The sequence below is a fragment of the Podarcis tiliguerta genome (assembly GCF_965153285.1).
Source record: "Podarcis tiliguerta genome assembly, chromosome: 5".
In the NCBI taxonomy this organism is placed as follows: domain Eukaryota; kingdom Metazoa; phylum Chordata; class Lepidosauria; order Squamata; family Lacertidae; genus Podarcis; species Podarcis tiliguerta.
Window position 1 is genome coordinate 55,769,170 of NC_139538.1, and position 20,677 is coordinate 55,789,846.

At 40.5% G+C, this 20,677-nt stretch overlaps 1 protein-coding gene across 3 annotated transcripts in view; it reads right to left on the reverse strand.

Annotated features, from left to right (window-relative positions):
• The window catches only part of LOC310677166 ((E2-independent) E3 ubiquitin-conjugating enzyme FATS), a 125,978-nt gene that overhangs the window by 24,105 nt on the left and 81,196 nt on the right, over window positions 1-20,677 (reverse strand). For all 3 annotated transcript variants that reach the window (XM_083439621.1, XM_083439622.1, XM_083439623.1), the window contains 3 exons: window positions 18,977-20,096; window positions 4,924-5,217; window positions 1,465-1,658 (listed from right to left, as the gene is read on the reverse strand). In XM_083439621.1, coding sequence (XP_083295747.1) covers window positions 1,465-1,658; window positions 4,924-5,217; window positions 18,977-20,096 — 1,608 coding nt within the window. The remainder of the gene's footprint in view (window positions 1-1,464; window positions 1,659-4,923; window positions 5,218-18,976; window positions 20,097-20,677) is intronic.

Here is a 20,677-nt window from a genome sequence, read left to right on the forward strand (position 1 = left end):
TGAGTGTTGTGTGGTTCTATGTCATATCAGTAAAAATTGAAGAACATTGTAAAAGTATTAACACAACAGTTTGGGACATGGTTGGAAAAACTGCTACATTAAGCAGTAGTGGCTATTCTTGCAAACACATGTCTCATTTTTGCAGTTACCAGTGCCTGTGTACTTTAGAATTCCTTTTTGGCCTAAGTGTCTAAATAGGAAAACCAAAGGACACAATTAATGGCTTCCTTGGACATCCAAGATATATGGATTCAGGGTAAGTGCATCTGCTGTGCCTCAATGGGTAAAAAAGCAGCAGAATCCATTTATCACTATGCGCTTGGAAAGAAAGAAAGACTTAAAAAGTGCAGTATATTCTTGGCCACTTCATTTAATTGTTTATTAAATATTTTTCTGCTGCCTAGGCTGTTTACTCCTAACCATTAACACACTTCTGTAGTTGTTTAATTTACTATCCTTTTTTGCTGTCCCCAGAGAGAAAAGTCCCTTTCATGGTGGGTCATGCATAGCTTTTTAACATGCTCAGTGTTTAAAAGGGGGACCAGAATGTTGTTATCAGTAGGAGATTTGAGTTGCCTGAAACCAACATTTAACCCTTACTGTTCAGATTTAGGTTCATAACATTCTGCCAGTCTAGCCCTTAAAAACATAGTATCCCTTTTTTAAGGTTACTGTCCTGGCTCCCAGTTGCTGAAGAATGAGAACTCAAAGAAGGGGTCTTTCCAAAGGCCTTACTGTTTAGATTGGTGCAATACATATGCACATCACTGGTCTAAGGGAGAGCAGGGCACATAGCTGATCCAACGCTTGGGTACACAATGGCAGGTCATCTAGCACACCCCTTGCTTTCCTATATAAAGGAATTTGGCAGGCTCAACGTAGGGCAGCAAATGGTTCTGCTCCTTAGCAAGCAACCTAGCACTCTGCCTTGAAGGTGGGTTCTGCTCCCATCTGTTCAGATCTCCCTTGGTGCCTTCAGGACTTAGGTTTGATGGCTCTGGGGTAAGCTGTGAGAGAGGTATTGTGGAGGTGCTCAGACAGCTGTGGAGAGGAAAGCAGGGTTGAAGAGGAAGGCAGGGTGTGCTGCCCTCACCCTGGGGGACCCATAGTCTTTTAGGGCACAAGAATCTTCATTTTGCTGCAGCAGACTAATATAGCTACACCTCTGGCCATTGGATCAGTAAATGTGAGAAGGAATTGATGGAAAGGTGAACAAAAATGTTAGTGTATAGCAGGGGCTTCTAGAGGGACAGCAGGGAATTTCTGAAGTTGCTCATTTTCAACAGATCAGGCAATCAAAATGATTATTCAACAATGAACAGCAGCTTCAAGTGACCTCATTGTTCCGTTGATAAAGTAAGAAAAAGAAAAAAAGAAAATGTGACTTTCAGCCTCCATTGAGTTCCCAGGAAAATAACCATCACAGGACTGAGAGTTAACAGAGAAAACATTCTGATATTTTACCCTGAGAGTCAGTGGGTTTTCAGGAATGTTCTCAGGCTCAGAGCAGACCTCTGGCTGCTGGAAGGCTTCATGTTTCTCATGAGTAACATCTGGCTCATGAGCTGTGGAGGTTGTTACCCTGTCGATTGTCTTGTTCATCTCACTTTTCTGATGCTCCTTCAGCTTGATAGCCAAACCACAGAATTTGTAATCACCTTAAGAAAGAGATAGATGTTTATTAAGGGGGAGCAGTTAATTTGAATTTGGGTCTTTCTTTGCTTTTGGAGGGTGGTTTCTGAAACAAAACCGTCAAGTTATATATTCTTCAGCATTTTAGTGAGAATTTATACTGATAAACGCATTTTTGTATGCAGTTTTGGATAATGTACCGGTACATGTTTTTGCAAACGATTTCCCCTAATATGATGCATTTTTGTAAACAATGGTTGGAGAACTGCATTGCAAAATTTGGATAAATGTGAATTTTGAAAGATAGCTGTGTTTTGCTTCACCTATTGGTCTGGAAAATGTTTTGATAGATTTGGGGTTAAATGCATAATGAATCAAATTTCTCCTTCCCTAATGGTGGCCACTAACACATTGCCAAAAAGAAGAAGGATACATAACAGAAAAAGAAAGAAAGAAAATAAAAAAGAGGACATAGATTTGTTTTTAAAATGCATTTGCAAATACATATGCAAATTTGGAAATAATTACTAACTTTATGGTTGGGTGTAATGATGATGATGATGGTAATTCTTACTATTTATACTCTATCTATCTTACTGGGTTGCCCCAGCCACTCTGGGTGTCTTGCAACATAATAAAAACACTGCGTAACTTCAAACATTAAAAGCTGCATGTAGTCATGCAGCGAAATGAGAGGCAGCAATACTAGAATTGTGTCTTCGCACTGAAAGTGGTTGATGCTATGTTTTACTGCTCACCAATATTTAAAGCAAAACCCCTGCAAGCTGAAAAACCAACCAACCTTGGCACATTGAGGAAAAAAGCTTCTGTTCTAACGCACTTCTTGCTATGTAACTTTTCTACCTGCAAGAAAATGTTTTCCTACCACCTCTGCCATCTGAATGCAAACTGCTTTCCATTTACAGCTTTGGTCCCACCTCACTCCATTGCATGATCGTGGGAGCCTGAGACTGCTGCCTAATACATTGCTTTTCAGAGCAGGCGGAGGGAAATATATGTTGCTCTAACTGATAATTATAATTTCTATAATTTACAGTATATGATGCTCCTGGAGTATTCAAAGCACTTCACACAGATTATCCCAGAAATCTTTACAACCATTCTGTAAAGTACAATAGCATCATACTAGAATTATTATTTTTAGTACCACCATACTGCAGATGGTGCAGGGAGAGGGGCAGAGGGGAACAACTGGAGAACAGTGGCTAGCCTAAGGCTACTTAGTGAGTTCATGGATGGGGGAGAACTAAAGTCAGAAAGCTTAGCTCACAGGTCACAGCCTTTGCTGCATGACTCTCAATAGCTCATACACTTTGAACCAACTAAGATTTACTGCATTGATGATGGACTACAACAAAATATGTACCGTATATTGTATTCTTTCTCAAGTAATTTGAGTTCTTTTCCCTTTGGTCTTGCAGCTGTTGGGGTTTTTTTCATTGTTCCTGTATTGATCTGCATATTCAAGTCCTTATTTTACTGCAATTACTTTAAGATGAGAAACTAATAAACAAAATGCTAAAATATGATTTAAGTTCATTAAAAATGTAATCAATATAGAAGGTTATTAAAAAATGTTTTCCTCCTTTATAATCAAGCTTGATTGATTGCTCTTTGACAATCAATATTTCTTGCATAATTTATAATCCCAAAAAGGAGCTTGTGCCCAAAATGCGAATAGATGTTTTCAGCGTTTTACAAGCTAAAAATACAGAATTAATCCAAAATGGCAAATATCCTTCTGAAGAACACTGAGACATGCCCCTCTTACAAGAGTGACAATAAGCTTGTGTTTCCTGCCAAATGGTATGATTCGAGATATTAAATATCTGGGAAGAAAGCCTATTTCAGATTGTTTCAAATGATCAATCGCAGTAAAGAGAAAATACTTTTTCCTTGTGTCATGGCAGAAGCTTGATACTCTTTTTCTCCAAACAAACAAATAAAAATATAAAGTTGTTTTCTGCACCTGTTTTACCAATTTGCAAATCCTCTCCCATATTGATTGTTTGCCTTACTTGCACATACTTTTGCTGAGCCAAGATTCTGAAAATATTTTTCCCTGAAGAGGGGTTTGCAAGGTAAATTGAAAAACTGAACATTAGTTTCAGATATTTTTCCAGACCAAAAGCTCCATGGAGGCTGTAGTTGCAGTTGGTGAGCACAGTGCCCATGTACCAATTATCGTGCATATATTTCCATTGTACACAAAGATCTGTTCCTAATGCTGCAATGGAAGGGAAATACATTATGTGACCTGGAGCTGCTAGGCAGCAAGGTCCTCTTTATTCAGGAATCCTAGGATGTCAGAGAAGTGAGATGGGCATAATTTATATATATATGGATGAGAAGAGAAAAATACATGAAGTTGGTGTTATCAAGATAATTTCAAGATAATGGAATTAGAATAATCCCTAATTTATCTTTCTCAACTGTCTACAATAAAATAGTTTGTCCGCTGGGCAATTTTTCACTGGATACAAAAGGAGGGTAACATATATGGATAAAGCAGAAGGGAGTGGGAAATGAGGCCAGCAACCCTGAGAGTATCCCTCTATCAGCCTATAATACAAGCTGAGTTGAGTATCTCAACACTTCCAACAACAAGCATTTACAGGGATGGGGAACCTCCAGATGTTATTGGATCCTCCAGATGTTATTGGACTGCGGCTCTCATCATCCCTGAACATGGCCACACTGGCTGTGCTAAAGTATGCATGTTTGGGGATTCAATACAGAAACATGGGACATCAAAATGCATTATGTGTGTTCTAACTACGTTGTCTTATTTCTTCTTATTTGGTCTCAATAGGCCATGGCCAATATTGAGAATTTATACAAATGCATAAAGTGAAGCCTGTTGCTCTCCAAACTACAGTGGAACCTCAGGTTACATACGCTTCAGGTTACATACGCTTCAGGTTACAGATTCCACTAACCCAGAAATATTACCCCTGGTTAAGTACTTTGCTTCAGGATGAGAACAGAAATTGTGCTCCGGCAACGCGGCAGCAGCAGGAGGCCCCTTATCTAAAGTTGTGCTTCAGGTTAAGAACAGTTTCAGGTTAAGTATGGACCTCTGGAACGAATTAAGTACTTAACCTGAGGTACCACTGTATTTTCCTACCTTCAAAACAAAAAACAAAAAACCAACAACAGACAAATGCAAACAAGCTGCCCATTAGCAGCTCTGCACCTTTTACTCTGATCATATTTTAACATGCCACAAAAGCTAGATTCCTAATACCCAATGAAAGATTTGCAGCTTACCTTTTGGGAACGGATCTTTTCTGTAGATATCATTTTCACCCAGTGCCCTTTTTGATAAAGCCTTTATATGATACCCGTGATCAGAAAAAGATGTTTTTGGTTTCAGAAAGCTTTGGGTCTGACTCTCTTTGGACTCTGAAGTGCCTTTGGGTTGATGTTTATCTTTCAAAGAAATGCCACCTTCCACCATGAGTTCTTTCTTGGACGATTGCTCCAGAAAGGAAGCAAGTGCTGTTTCATAGTGTCTGTCTCTTATGCACTGTTTTCTGTTGTTTCCTGAGGATGCTTGTGTGCCTAGTAAAAAGTAAGAGAGGGAGAGGAGAAATAAAAGAAAAGCAATGCCTGAAATATAACTTCACTGTCATGGTTCCTTCTGCAAAGGTCCTTCCAACATTGTTTGCAGCACTGCATGTATTATTATTATTATTATTATTATTATTATTATTTTCATAAATGTATCATTTCACCTTGAAGCAATGATGCTGTGTCACTGCCACCAGAAAACTGTGTGATATCATTAGCCTCTTCACTTCCTTGTTCTCTAAACTGCTTTTAATCATGTTATCCTCTTTCCTAACAAGACTACCTGTGATTACAAATTAATAGCTTCCTAACCAGCCCATATACCAACATTTCATTTCCACAGCACAAGATTGTATACTATGCAACTCTAAGAAACCCACTGGGGAAAATAATTGCCAAGAACATAGAGCACGCTTCATAAAAGACGCACTGTTGGTATAAAGCCAAATTGATTCCGCAAACATATTTCAGTAGTTCATTGAAGGCTTGATCCAGACATTCCATTGCAGTGTGGTTACACTGGCATCTTTGAGACATACATTTAACACAGAGAAAACATGATCTGCAAAGTTGCCCTATAGGGCTTCTTGGCAAGGGAAGAAAGGAAGGTTAGGTGAACAAATATCATGCCAATGAATGAACGGCGATCCACCAAGACTGTAAAGCAATATTGGGGCTACTGTGAAAGAAAGATTGCAAGACCCCAGTCTAACCCAAAGTCCTCCACCCCCACAGTCCACACAAGATCACTCGGTTGAGAGCGATTTTGAGTCCAAGACAAGACAAAGTCTTGTGTACTTGCCACACCCATCTCCTCCAGAAGATTTTCCATGCTGACCGGGAGCACAAACCACAGACCATGGCATCAGTGCCAATCCTAGTTGCCCCTCTCTGTGGGGCCTTTTTAGTGTGCAGCTCATGCAACACTAGCAACAGGCTTATAGGTAAGTTTAGAGATGCTTCAAAAATTAACTGTTCAAAAGCATCAATGCCATCATTGTTCATGAATTACCACCCAAAATTCTATGGCTTATGTTTCCCACTTTCTGTAACCAACTGCAAGGTTCACAGGTATTTCTGTTCTAGGCTACTACAAATATACATTTCCCCCTCTCCCAAATCTGTCTTGTTAGTTTGTGCACACATGATTATTTGTGCGTGTGTGAGTGCGCACACGCACACACAAATGTGGTTGACATTTTCTTTTCCCAAGCCCAGCTTTGTCAATGTGTATCCGTGTGGAGGGAATGATCATACTATTTGAGATGAACTGCATTGTTGGGCTAATAAACATGACAGCCTCTCAACAAGGCATCTGCCTTACAACAAAAGCAGCAAGAAAGGGAAAGTTTGCAAGCTTCGTTTATGGAATTAGATAGGATCTGGCCTGAGATGGGCATGAGCATGCATATTTTCAAGATTCACAAACTACCAGTGAAAACTTGATGGGGAATTGAAAATGACATTCAATTCATATGATACCTGTTTGAATCTATTTTCTTGAAGTTGGCTGAAATGAACTACATGGATAAGACTGCAGTCACCCTTATATGTGGCATCTGATGGTGTTGTTGTCTAATAACAGGGAGCATTCCTCAGCACCAGGCAAACTTTACAAGGTGGCCACTCCACGCTCTTAATTCACAGAAGAAGATAACTGCACATTTTGTCCCATAACTATCTTTCTAGGAGGGCTAATGAGCTTTAAAATGAAAGCTCAGGGTCTTGAGAACCTGACAAGGGTTACCAATGAAAGCATTCATGGGCATCATGGCACCCATTGGCGCCAGGATGGTGACCTCTGTTGTATGATAATTTGCTGAGGATCTAACATGGTAATAACACAGAAATGTATGAACTATCTCTGTAACAGAGATCTCAAAGTTTCCTTGTAACATACATTGTTATCTCTTGATAACTGAAAACTACATTAGCTTTACTATTTCTCTCCTTCTCCCCCACTCCCGTTTCTGAAACATATCTAATTTATTATCTCTTTCATTAGAATTATCCCAGTGGGAGCCACAAGGAGTCACTTACTGGTTCAATGAACGTCCTGGTAATGGAATTAGAACGTTGCCCCTTAATTACAGCAGCTAAGCTAAAATAAAACTTTTTAAAAACCTCTCTATGTTGAAGCTCATTCTGCTTGGCAATAGGAGTCCTCTCCAGCTGTGATTTCTATTAAATTCTGGTGGTTTCGCTGCAAACTCTTTTCTGCAATCAGGACTGGTTCAAGTTATCTGGAGCCACTCAGCTGGAGCCCAGATTCCATGTAATCGTTCACTTTCCTGTCTCCTATGTAAGTCTAATATTAGGATTGCACAATCCACGTCTTATTCACAGATCAGTAAAAGGTAACGGGGTTTAGGCACAGAAGCATAGAGTTTCATTGGGAAAAGACAGGCAGAAGAATACATGTGCAAGATAGAAAATAGGGACCAGGTACACACACACACACCCCGCAAATGAAAATGGAGGAGAGGATCTTCGAAAGTCGGAACTGTGGGATAATGACAGTCTGACATCCCTGAACTTGTCAATTAACCAATTACACACTGCATCCCAAATATTAGACACTTCCAAAATATCACCCACTAGTTATAAACACAATAGCAAGACTGTATTGCAGCACATGTATAGGTTGGAGCTCCTATTTTAGTGAAGAAATATCTACATTTGAGTTGTTAGCCAGATAATCTTGTATTTGTATCTCACCCAATCTGGCAAGTTGTTGAAACTGTTCCCCAAGGAATAGATCTCACAAGGGGAGAGAGTAAGGAAGATGTGTATTCACTGAGTTATAAAGCAATGTCAGTTCCCTATCCAGGGGTTGATTACGCAGAGACAGACTGTGCTGTAGTTACTAGCTATAGCAATTTAAAGTGTTAGTTGCAAACACAAGCGAAAATCAAACCCCACAGTCTGTGCCATTTATCTGGCAAAGATGTGAAAACATTGAGTAATTTTTGGAGCTACATTTGATAAATATTTTCTTTTACCAATTAAATCTTTCAAAAATGGACCCCAATCTGGCTCTTCCTTTCATATAAAGAGCCAAAATAAAACACAAACAGCTGTCAATTATTTACTGTCGAGTATGTTGCAAATAATTTACAGGAAACTCACAGCCACACACAAAACAGAGAAAGGGTGCTTAAAAAGCTGAGATCACACTGCTCACTTTTCATATTCTGGGAACATTTTCATTGTATTGTTTAGGGAATAAGGCATGAATCTCTCATTAAGAATATCTAGAGTGGTATTTCTAGCTCTCCAAGCAACAAACTGGAAATATATGCAACCCACAGAGAACAGCTCAAATTGCAATTGGATGGAGATAGGGTTTTGCTATTATCCCAGTTGAAGGAATACTTTAAAGCTAATGAAAAAAGACATGAAAGTCTAATGCAGAGGGAAACCTGTGAGAACAAAATAGCGGAGACAAAAAGAAACGCTTCCATTAGTAAAATGTGTGTCTGTATGTGTATATATTAACAACCGCACAATTTACACAATTTGTTGATGCAGTAAGATACAAAGGGGAAAAGACATAAAGGTCACAACATGCTTTCCCCCCACTCAACTCTTCAAAGTTTCATATATCCCAAATGTGCCCGTGCTATTTTTTATTTGGGGTCCCCCCCCCCAATAAACTAGCCATGCCTCGAACCAACTTTGCTGCCTTCCTTAAGATGGCTTTTTGATCATGCTGTAGAAAAGCAATCTCTTTTACAAAGCAAACATTGCCAGGCAGCTGGTCCTTATTCTGTGAAATTTTTTTTGTACGAAAATACTTGTTAAAGGAAAATACTGCCGTGGGCAGTTATGGGTCTTCTTTACTGTTTTTAAGAAGGCAGTGCAAAGTTACCCGCAGTCCTGGCTTCTCCAGCATGGTGCCCAGGGCGCAACAGTGCTTAGCATGTCTCCCTAGGTGCCTGCCCAAACCTTTCAACCCTCCTGTTTGTTTGTTTTTCTTAATCCTCAGGCAGCAGGGCACATTTCCCCCTGTGGTCCCAGAGCTCTAGCACACATGGGAGAAGGGCTGTAGGTTAATGGGAAAGCAACTGCCTTGCATACAGAAGGTCCCCCCCCAAAAAAAACTCAGGAACACCCCACAGAGCAGCAAAACCCAGGACCCTTAAACTATAGTTCTGCGATTTCTCTGGGAGAAGTCGTGTGATTTAAATGTATGATGTGCATGCTGCTATCAGCCTTAGGTTGGCTATAACCAAGCCAAAATGCATGTAAATTGAATCATCATATCATCTTTCTCCTTTTACCCGCTGCTTCCTCTTTCTTCTATTTCCTCTGTGTCAAATTTTAGACTGTAAGCAACTTAGGGCAGGGGCCTCGTTCTCTGTAAAGTGCCGCCACACACATTGATGGTGATATATAAATAATGACCACTCAAATAGAAGATCTAAGGATGATACCAGAAGCTGTATAAATGGCAAATTATTCAGGCAATGAAAGTGTTAAGAGCCTAATAGCCATGAACAGCTGTGTTAGCTTGTTTGCACACCTAATACTAATTTGTGCCAGGAGTGTGAGTCAGCAGATTAGTGTTGGACAGCTGGTAGGGAGGATGACAAAACCACCTAATTATTCCTGATGGTTGCATATGTGTGTTCTGGAGAGCTGAGGTTTTATTGTTTTAATCAGGTAAATTAAAGCCACACACATCGAGTCAAAGCTACAGGATATTAGGCTAAGAGCCTACTAATGTGAACCATCTAAAAACACAGTAAATGCACCATGTGACATTCAAACCTACTTTTAAAGCAACTTAGCCCCATTTGTAAGAATGATACTGCCAATTTATGAGTCACTCAAGACAGATACACACCATCATTGCCTCCAGAGCTATAGTGATACCCTCTTGTGAATACAGCCCCCTGTGGTAAACTGGAACATACTGATAAACTTGAGCAAAGTGAAAATTCCTATGTCATAAAGACCATGATTCAGGGACTCTCCATGAGAAATGTTCTGCATTTACATGGGGCTTAAACCTTGAGCCTGCTGTGTTAAGTAAGATATTTTTATTTTCAAACAATAAGAACTCAACAATAGCCTGGTTCACACATAACACCAAACCATAGTTTATTAAACTAGTTTCATAAACCATGGGTTAGCATTATGCGTGAACCAGACCAGTATGGCAGACTGTGGTTGCCACTGAAACTGCAGCTTCATGTTTCTCCTCCTCTATCTCCCATGCTGCCCAATGACACAAGATGCATGTGGTGAAAGCATCTTGTGAAGGGTTTCTTTGTCCCCCTTCTGCAGCATTTTTTGCCGGGGTAGGATGATGTCATTCCACACGTTTTGTATCAGTAGATGTTACTGGTGAAACCACGCTATTTAGCAACAATCACTTCTGCTCTGGTTTTGGTCTCAAACCACTGGGATCTGCCCCTCTGCACAGCCGCCTTGGAAGCTGCTTTCTGCTACCCCAGTCTCCTGTCTCCACTATGCCAAGTTTTTCCATAGCTTCTTCTGTCACCCTGTGCTGCCATCTCCTTAGGAGGTTAAATTGCAGTGCAACTGAATGACAACAGTGCACTACGACAGCAGCAAAAACCCAGAAACAAGTGTTGGGGACACTGTGATGGGGCATCACCAAACTAATCTCGGGTGCGGACAGGTTTAGAGATCTGGAACAGACACTTAAGTTTTATACAGCCTGAGCATTTGTACAGTAAAAGTACTGCTATAACAGATCTATATCATGGATCAAACTTCTACACAAAACTCAACCGACACCTTCTTGCGAGTTCTCTGAAGGCACATTATATGAAATTGGTATTAAGGCAGCTCCCCCAGTGGGAAAAGCCAGAACTGAATTCAATGTTGTAAACATACCCATTGCTCATATATTTCATATACCCCTTATTTATATTAAACTCTGGCTACATGCTTTTATTGTTCTCGAAGCTACCAGCACGAGTTTGACCAAACTGCAGGAGGCAGTGGAAGACATGAGTGCCTGGTGTGCTCTGGTCCATGGGGTCACGAAGAGTCGGACACGACTAAACAACAACAACAACAACATGCTTTTATAGTTATGACTTCAAGATTGTAGTAACGGTTCCCTTGTGTTTGACCTGGAAGCTGCAGTTAGTGCAGAATGTTGCAGCACAGGAATGAGACTCTGCCAGCATATAGCACCTCTGCTAAGAGATCTGTAGTGGTTGCTCATTGGCTACTGGGCCAAGGTCAGGGTGTTACTAGTAGTATATAAAGCACTTAACACCTTGGGGCCAGTTTATTTGCAGGGATCACCTTTCCCTATAAATGTCCACTCAGCGGTTTCAGTATGCAGAACTAGTACTGTTACAGATGCCACATATTACTTTTTCCACGCTTGTAAGAAATCAATGTGTAGCAGGACCTACACTTTGGAACTCCCTGCCTATTGACAGGATGTTTTATCTCCTTATGTGCTTTAGCCCTATGCAGTTTTTAATACTCTTTTGATTGATTTTAAATACCAGCTATTTTTAATCAATAAATTTAATGCTTTGTTACTTGTAAACCACTTAGAGGTTTTCTTACAATCAAGTGGTATATAAATTTTGTTAAACATATAACAAATATAATAACTATGGGGACCTAGAGTTTCATCGTTGTAGGTGTTCGTGAATCCAAGTTACAATCAAATCGGCTCCTATTTTCCTTTGAGATTAACTTGAAACATTTCCTTTTCACGTTTTCCCATTGCCCCTGGTTTGCTGGCTCAGATACAAGGTCTCTGTTTTACGGCTTCTTGAAAGGGAGGCTAAACATGAGATGCTTAATCATTCTGTTCATCACAGCATTGCAAGCCTTAGCTAGAAAACTGTAGAAGTAATGCAACTGTAGAGAAAAGAGGATGCCCTGCAATCTGTTACCATCACGACAACAAAAGTTTTCCATGAATGCTACAATCATCAGCACAAAGCTACCGTAGTTTGAGAGTAGGGAAGAACAATCCTAACTTGGGGCTGGGCAGGAGTAGAGAAATGGAACCAATGTGGCATCGAAAGCTGTCTCATGCTAGCCAGGGTGGAAGGGGGTTTTGGTGTGTGTGTGTGTTGGTGCTGTGATAATTCTTTGCTATTCCAGGTGGGCAATGGTGAAGATCTGTGAAGCTTTGAAACATATAGATTCAAAGCCACACTTGCTACCACTGGCAATTACACCCACACCCAACTTTATCACCATCATGAAGTAGACTTTTTTTCCACAGAACTTACCGCTTACCCAATATTTACGAGACATCTGGTAAACGTCACCCCATTGGCCCGGTTCTGTATCTCCTATGTAGCACGTTTGTGCTTAGGGTAGGGCAATGAAAGACACTGACCAAGCTTTAAAACGTGAACATTGTCCAATAGGAGCAAAGATTATGGCATAAAAGGGCACTGATGTCACTGCAGTATCCATGAGAATGGAAATGAAAGACTTTGTGATGTCATCTTCAAAATAAGTACAATGTGGCTTGGTGGTCAGAGGCTAGTGACTTTAAGGGCATTTGCTTGGAAATACTGAATAGCAAGTCGAGGTTCCTTATGTGAGTTTCTCATTGGGATGTAATAAAAAGGTCATGTTTTTTGTCGTTTGCATCCAATCTAGATTCACATCTGGTCACATTCTGTATCACACTGAGTATATGAATAACATGCTAAAGTACCATAAAGGAAATTGTCCATAATGTTCATAGAACAAAACAAAGCAGTTCCTGGTGTGATAATGGTACAGCTAATGGTTGCAAAGGCAGGTTTTTGTCTAGCAAAGATATCTGCATTACCATAAAAAATCAACACCTTTAATTGTAAGGCTGGGATGTACATGGAAACAAGCTAATTCAACCCATAACAATGAGAAGCAGTCCTTTGCCAACTGCAGCATGCCAGATGAATGAACCCATATATTATCCACATTGTTGTGTGGTCAACACAGCAGCACACATGAACCACCAGCTACATGGCAGAGATTCCCAAAAGACAAATTATGAGAAATGTGATGACAGCAAATGTACTCAAGGGGGGAGAGTAGAATGGTCTCAGCATCATTACATTCCTTCATAGAATAATTTTCTTTCCAATGCCCTCTTTTCTTGCCCAATACTTTGATACTTTCCTCCTCAGCTGTGGCCATTTTAGATGCGTCAGAGAAAAATAATCAGGGTCATCATTATTTGAGAGAGAGAGAGAGAGAGAGAGAGAGAGAGAGAGAGAGAGAGAAAGCAAAGCAAACTTTCTTATATTCCTGGCTTTTTTTATTATTATTAACTGGGAGGTCCATTAGCACTTTTCAGTTTTATATATGCTACTCACAAACTCACTCAAGCAACATTTACCTATTTATAGTGTGCCAAAGAAAGTGATCAGAACTTGGAGATCCATCACTTTACATATTCTCCAGAATCAACGAGACGTATTCCTAACTGACAGATCTTCAGCTGCCACCTGTTATTAAGCTCCACTGTTCAATTGCAAGTCAAACTCTGTTTGCAAGCTGTGGAGTCTACTGTCAGGAAATGTGACAATAAAAATTAAATGGAAAGCTCTGGATAAAATAAAATTGCAAAATCTGGCACCTGCTTAGCATATTCAGTTGCACGGCACTACTGATTCAGAAATCTAATCTGAAGTACCTCTAAGAGGCTGCTAACTCAAGGTTGTTGCACAGCCAATAAATTCCAGAGTGTTTCAGGCACTCATCTGCCGACTACTACATCACTACTTGCCTATAGCTGCACCTAAATTTTCAAACTTCTTATCTTATGCAACCCTTTGGGTGTTTCCTCTTTACGGCAGATTTTTGTTTTATCAATAGATAAGTTTTTGGCCAATGATCTTCTGTTAATTTGCTCCACTTGTCTGTTTCTATTATACTGTATTTATATCTTAGATAACAGTGTGTTGGGGACGACAACGACTGTAATGTGTTTTATGGTGGGTTTTAATTGTTGATAGACACCAGAAGTGCAGAATACACATTTTGTATGTATGTATGTATGTATGAATGAATAAATACTGTTTTCACCCAGAAGATAGGAATGGGAACAGCCACAACAACAGGCTTAATGGGTTTAGAAAAAATTGCATAAAACAGAAGTTTGGTTATATAATTGTGACTGAAAACCTGTACTATATAAGCACAGGTTATAAGTATCGGTCATAACAATACAAGTTTAGCTAGTTAATGTTATGTTGAAATCTCACATTAATAAATTAATAAATTTCAGCTTCTGATTGTTCTAGCCTTTCCGATGTTTATCTAACTAGAACCTACTTTTCATGCTCCACAAATGTAGCCCCCTAGGAGTATCAACTATATTTGAAATGTCCTTTGTTGGGTTTATGTTTGTGTTTTTGAAGGGGCACACCCAGAGATGTCCTACGGCAAAACAGAAAGACATTTGTCTCTCATACTTAACATCAGGTCTGCATTGCTGCAAGTAATTAAACTGTAAAGCCATACAGCATTTTATATGCAGATTGGATTGGATGACCTAATAGATCTTTCCCATCTCTCATGTGAAGGTATAATTCAACACCAATTCTAATGAAGGCTCATGAATATTACTCATTTCCTACAATTTGTCACTGCTAAATGGCTGACAGGTAATTGACTACTCATTATTTTTTTGATCTCAACAAGAAAGGCCATGACCTTTTGAGTCGTTATTAATTAGTTCTATTTAAAATGTTAAAAGCAGGAAGAATGCAATAAGGGGACCCAAAAATCATGCTACTGGGTGGGAACCTCTCAGAAGGCATATTCACATTTTATACCATGGGAACAAATGACACTGATTTGTTAGGTGGATTTGTAGCTGGTTGACTGACTGAACCCAAGGAGTACTCATTAATGGTTCCTTGTCATCCTGGGGAAAAAGTGACAAGTGGGGTGCTGCAGGGTTCTGTCCTGGGCCTGTTGTCGTTTAATGTCTTTATAAATTACTCGGATGAAGGAACTGAGGGGATGCTCATCAAATTTGCGGATGACACCAAACTGGAAAGGGTAGCTAATGCCACAGAAGGCAATCAGAATTCAAAATGACCTTAACAGATTGGAGAACTGGGTGCAAGCTAACAGAATGAATTTCAATAGGGACAAATGTAAGGTTCTGCACTTAGGCAGGAAGAACCAGATGCACAAATATAAAATGGGGGACACCTGGCTTACTAGCAGTACACGTAAAAAGGATCTAAGAGTCTTGGTGGACCACAAGCTTAACATGAGTCAACAGTGTGATACAGCAGCAAAAAAACCTCTAATGCTATTCTAGGCTGCATCAACAGAAGTGTCCAGATCAGGGGAAGTAATAGTACCACTCTATTCTTAGTCAGACTACACTTGGAATACTGTGTCCAATTCTGGGCACCATAGTTTAAGAAGGATATTGACAAGCTGGAACATGTGCAGAGGAGGGCAACCAAGATGATCAAGGGTCTGAAAACTAAGCATTATGAGAAGGAGCTGTGTATGTTTAGCCTGGAAAAGAGGAGACTGAGAGGAGATATGATAGCCAAATATATTAAGGGCTGTCACACTGAGGAGGGAGCATGCTTGTTTTCTCCTAAGAGTAGGACTTGAACCAATGGCTTCAAGTTGCAAGAAAGGAGATTTCAACTAAAAATTCGGAAAAAAAACATTCTGACAGCAAGTGGAACAAGACTCCCATGAGAGGTGGTGGACTCTCCTTCCTTGGAGGTTTTTAAACAGAGCTTGGACGGCCATCTGTCATGGATGCTTCAGCTGAGATTCCTGCAATGCAGGGGGTTGGACAAAATGACCCTTGGGGTCCCTTCCAACTCCAAGATTCTGTGATTCTATAGCAATGCACAAGAGCAATGGTCCAACAAGCCAAATACTGTCTTCTCTGCCTGGTAGCAGCTCCCTTGGGTCTGTCAGAAGTTTCCTAGCACTACTACCTAAAATCCATTTCACATAGATGCCAGGGGCTGATCCTGCATCCTCCTGTGTGAAATGCATGTGCTCTGTCTCTAAGATAATAATAATAATAATGTAATAATAATAATTTTATTATTTATACCCCACCCATCTGGCTGGTTTCCTCAGCCCCCCTTTAGAGAATAAAGGAGGATATCACATTATCATAGCTAAAAAAGAAAGCCAGCCAAAATTTCATAAACTGTTACTTTGAATTTATACAATTTCAAGGAAGGATAGTACAATGGGAGGTCACCTTGGTCATTCTATTGTCCTTAATGCAGAAGTCACAGTGTTTTATTATCCTTGAACAAAGCTAAGCTGACTTGCTTTTTGAAACTTTCCTTTCTAACGCACATGGTTCCATTACTGAACTATCATTACAGCTAGCAAACATTTCTTAAAGACTTAAAACTGCTGTATTTTATTAACTGCATGCAAATGCAGAGTTGCATGAGTTGTTTCCACCCTGCCTCAGAGAAACTGCAACTTCTATGAACAAAATTATTTTAAGATATATTGAATCCAGACTCTTTTAAGGAACACCAAATGCTACGTCTAGCATGTAATAAACCATAAGAAACAGTCCTACAGCCACACAGAATTCTCTTAATCATGTTTAACATTATGGGACTAAAGGGTGCAACCACTGAGATCCGAGCTCAGCAGTTCATGTTGGACCGCAGCCAGGATTCATACTCACAACAGTGTATCAGCATTATTAAAAGAGACATCACACACAAGCATATTTTCCATGCGTCTATGCAAAGGAATGAGAGGGTAGGACAAGTTGACACTGAGCACTGTGCAGGGATCTGACTGAACATTTGACCCAGACTAGTTCCAGGTTAGGAAGGGAGAGACATGACTTGCCTTTTGACCTCCACTGCACACTGGGTGCCCAATTGCTTACACAAGTGAGTACTGCCTATCTAAATTCTCTCTGGATGTTCTTTACACATATTGCAGCATACTATAAAGCATGCACCTCACCAATCAATACCTGCTGTAATATGAGACAGTGAGTGATTAAGGCTGCAATGCAACACACACACACCTAGGAGCAAGTCCCACTGAAGTCAAAGGGTACTTACTTCTAAGCAGATATGTATAGCATCGTAGTGCATAAATTATGAGTGGTCTCCTAATATATATTTCCTTACCTCTTCTGCTTTATAAGCTTGTTGTGGATTAATAATAATAATAATAATAATAATAATAATTTATTATTATTTTTACCCCACCCATCTGGCTGGGTTTCCCCAGCCACTCTGGGCGGCTTTCAGCAGAATATTAAAAACAGAATAAAACTTCAAATGTCAAAAACTTCCCTAAACAGGGCTGCCTTCAGATGTCTTCTAAAAGTTGGATAGTTGTTTATTTCTTGACATCTGATGGGAGGGTGTTCCACAGGGCGGGCGCCACTACCGAGAAGACCCTCTGCCAGTTGTTAGGATCAATCTTCTACAGACTGCAAACGAGTTAGCCTCTATTGGACACCCCCCTTTTTACTGTACCAGGAGCCATCCTTTGCCATTACTACTGTAGTAAAAGGAAACCATAGCAAATGTAATTCTGGCTTTTCTGGTGTGGGAAAAAGTACAGGAGGTGGGAGCTGGTTGTAACACTTGGGTGTATAAAGGAGGACTTCAACCCTGGAATCATGTAGGTACTGGGAGTTCCACTTTAAAACAAACCCCAACTTTCTACCCTGAGCATGGACCTACTTTCCAGGTTGTTAAAATGTTCTGAGATATAGTTCACAGAACTTGGTCAAGATTGTGCTTACCCTGGAATATAATTATGGACTTCAGCCAGCAAAGATACAAGTAGGCCAAATTATAGCTTATCAAGACGATGCAAACATGAGGCTAACCAGAGGGTTGCCTGCAACCACTATGCTGCTCCCATGGCTGTTACTGCTGCACCACCTTGACCTAAGCCAAGATTTGGTTTAATCAGTCATCAGAACCGGGACTTGCAGTTAAGCTCTCTCATTGCTAACCACAAGCTGTAGCCAAGGTGTATTCTTGGAGAGAGTGTGAAGAGAGATAAACCATGAGTCCCAATTCAGACAATGAGCTAACAATGAGCCACAGGAGCAAAGCAGTCGCAAGGTCCTTTCTGGGAGCCTGCACAGTCAAAGGTGTCAATGGGGAACAGCAGCAATATGCTTGTTGTCCAAAGCATAATCTCATAAGGTAAAGGTAAAGGAGCCCCTGACAATTAAGTCCAGTTGCAAACGACTCTGGGGTTGCGGAGCTCATCTCGCTTTACAGGTTGAGGGAGCAGGCATTTGTCCGCTTCCGCAGGCAGTTTTTCCAGGTCATGTGGCCAGCATAACTAAGCCGCTTCTGGCAAAACCAGAGCAGAGCATGGAAACGCCGTTTACCTTCCCGCCGGAGTGGTACCTATTTATCTACTTGCTCTGTGTGCTTTGGAACTGCTAGGTTGGCAGGAGCTGGGACCAAACAACGGGAGCTCACCCCACCGCGGGGATTCGAACAGCCGGCCTTTCGATCGGCAAGCCCAAACGGCACAGTGGTTTAACCCACAGCGCCACCCGCGTCACTAGTAACTAGCCATTTAAGTTTGTATTCAGGGCTACTCATATTTGGGGCAAGCCAGCACTATTCTTTATGTGAATGTTATATATGAAGTGGCCCTCAGAATCACCATATGTTTATTTATTTTTTAAAGGCACTTTTTAAAAAAGCTAGTGGCAGCGTTAAAAGAATGTTGGGTGAATTCTGTTCTAGATATCTGATCTAACAAGGATGAGTTTATTTAACCTACTCACCTTCATCGTAAGTCCACTGAGGAATGTGAGGAGACAATGTACTGTGATTGTCACTTGAATTCCCATCATTACTCTGTGTTAGCTTTAAATTATCATGTCCTTGAAGGCTATCTACAACTGGCAGGGTTTCAGATGGAAAGGTACCGTTCTGGAGATATTCAGTCCCTAACGGTTCCTTTTCCGATGTCTGTTTTTCATCCAAGTAGTTCTCCTTGAGATCTGCATTCCAAATTGTTCTGTGTGGAGCCTTGCTCTCCTCTGGGAGCTTTGTCTTAAGTACTTCTGTGATTAGCTCTCCATTAGCTAAACCATCCACTCCATCTGGCGTTAAAGTGGGGGAACTGCAATTTATATTGAAAGACATGACTGACCTATGCGTTTTTTGGTTCTTAGTCCGAGGTTGATCTACAGGCACTGAGAGAGACTTGTCTATGTAATATATTGTGTTTGGACACCGCTGGGAAATGCTGAAGTGAATGCTTGAAGTGAAGGAAATGGGTGCTTGTTTCTTGTGGCTGTTTCTTGGAGGGGTCCTTCTGTTCTCTTTATTCTCAGTGCTAGATGTGCAGCCTGATTGCTCCGTGCACGGCTGCGGACAGGGTTCAGAAACCTTTATTTCAGTGGCATTTCCAATTTGACAACATCTTTGTGCGTGGAAAGGTCTGCAGAGATGATCTAGCCCAGTCACATTTGAAGCAGGAGCAGTGTTCATTAGCAGCTTACTTCTTCCTCGGCATTTCAAACAAGGAGAGTCGGAAGCATCCACCTGCATCATGCTGTGAGAAGGTGGAACGACTCGTCTAGCGGTGATTGTGATGGAAGCAAAACCTTTCCTCTGGCTCTGACACTGCGTCTCCTCTTTGGTATGGGAGTCTGTTCCAAATACATTGTCATCTGAAGAAATCTGAATTCCTAATCTTCTGGGAAGCAATATGAATGCTCTATTAATGTTGACTGAACTATGATTAGCCAAAGATTGGCTCATGCGATAAGCATCAGACTGGGTGATTACAGACTTCATAGGGAAAGGAGCCTTATTTTCTTTTGATTTATTCTCATCAATCATCTGTGAAATGAGTATAGACGAAATCATTTTTGTGTTTTGTGATGGCAGAGACTCCTGCAAAGGAAAATATCCAAATAATTAAAATGCTCTACAATAGCCACACGCACACATTCTCTCCCTCTCCCTCCTCCCTCCCTCTCTCACACACAATGATAACTAAAAGGATTTTGTGATAACATATAATAGTTCCACATGAGGCTTCTTGCCCTATTTCCTGCAAATTTCCCTGCTTCTGCAGTTTTTACTTCCTACAGTTTCACTTTTGGCCGTTTCTAAAGGAAAGGTGGCTAAAACCAACTGAGAAATGTCTGCCAGAACAAGAATGAAAACATGACCAATTTCATGTGCAAATTATACATTCATAGAGCAGTTTGAATGATTAATTGATTTGCTCAGCTGGGTATACGGCCCTGTGTTTGTTTAACAATGTATGTGCCAATAGTAGCTGTCAATTTCAGATTATAACCTACGCCACACTGCGCTTTCATGCCGATCTGCTGAAATATTAAAGCGCTTTAAGCACTTACGGCCTCCAAATGCATTGCAAAATGAATTACGTAGGTGGGCTGTGATTTTCTGTAGAGCATTTATGTGGGAGTTGGGTCAGTGTTGTTGAACAAAAAGCATCAAGTATG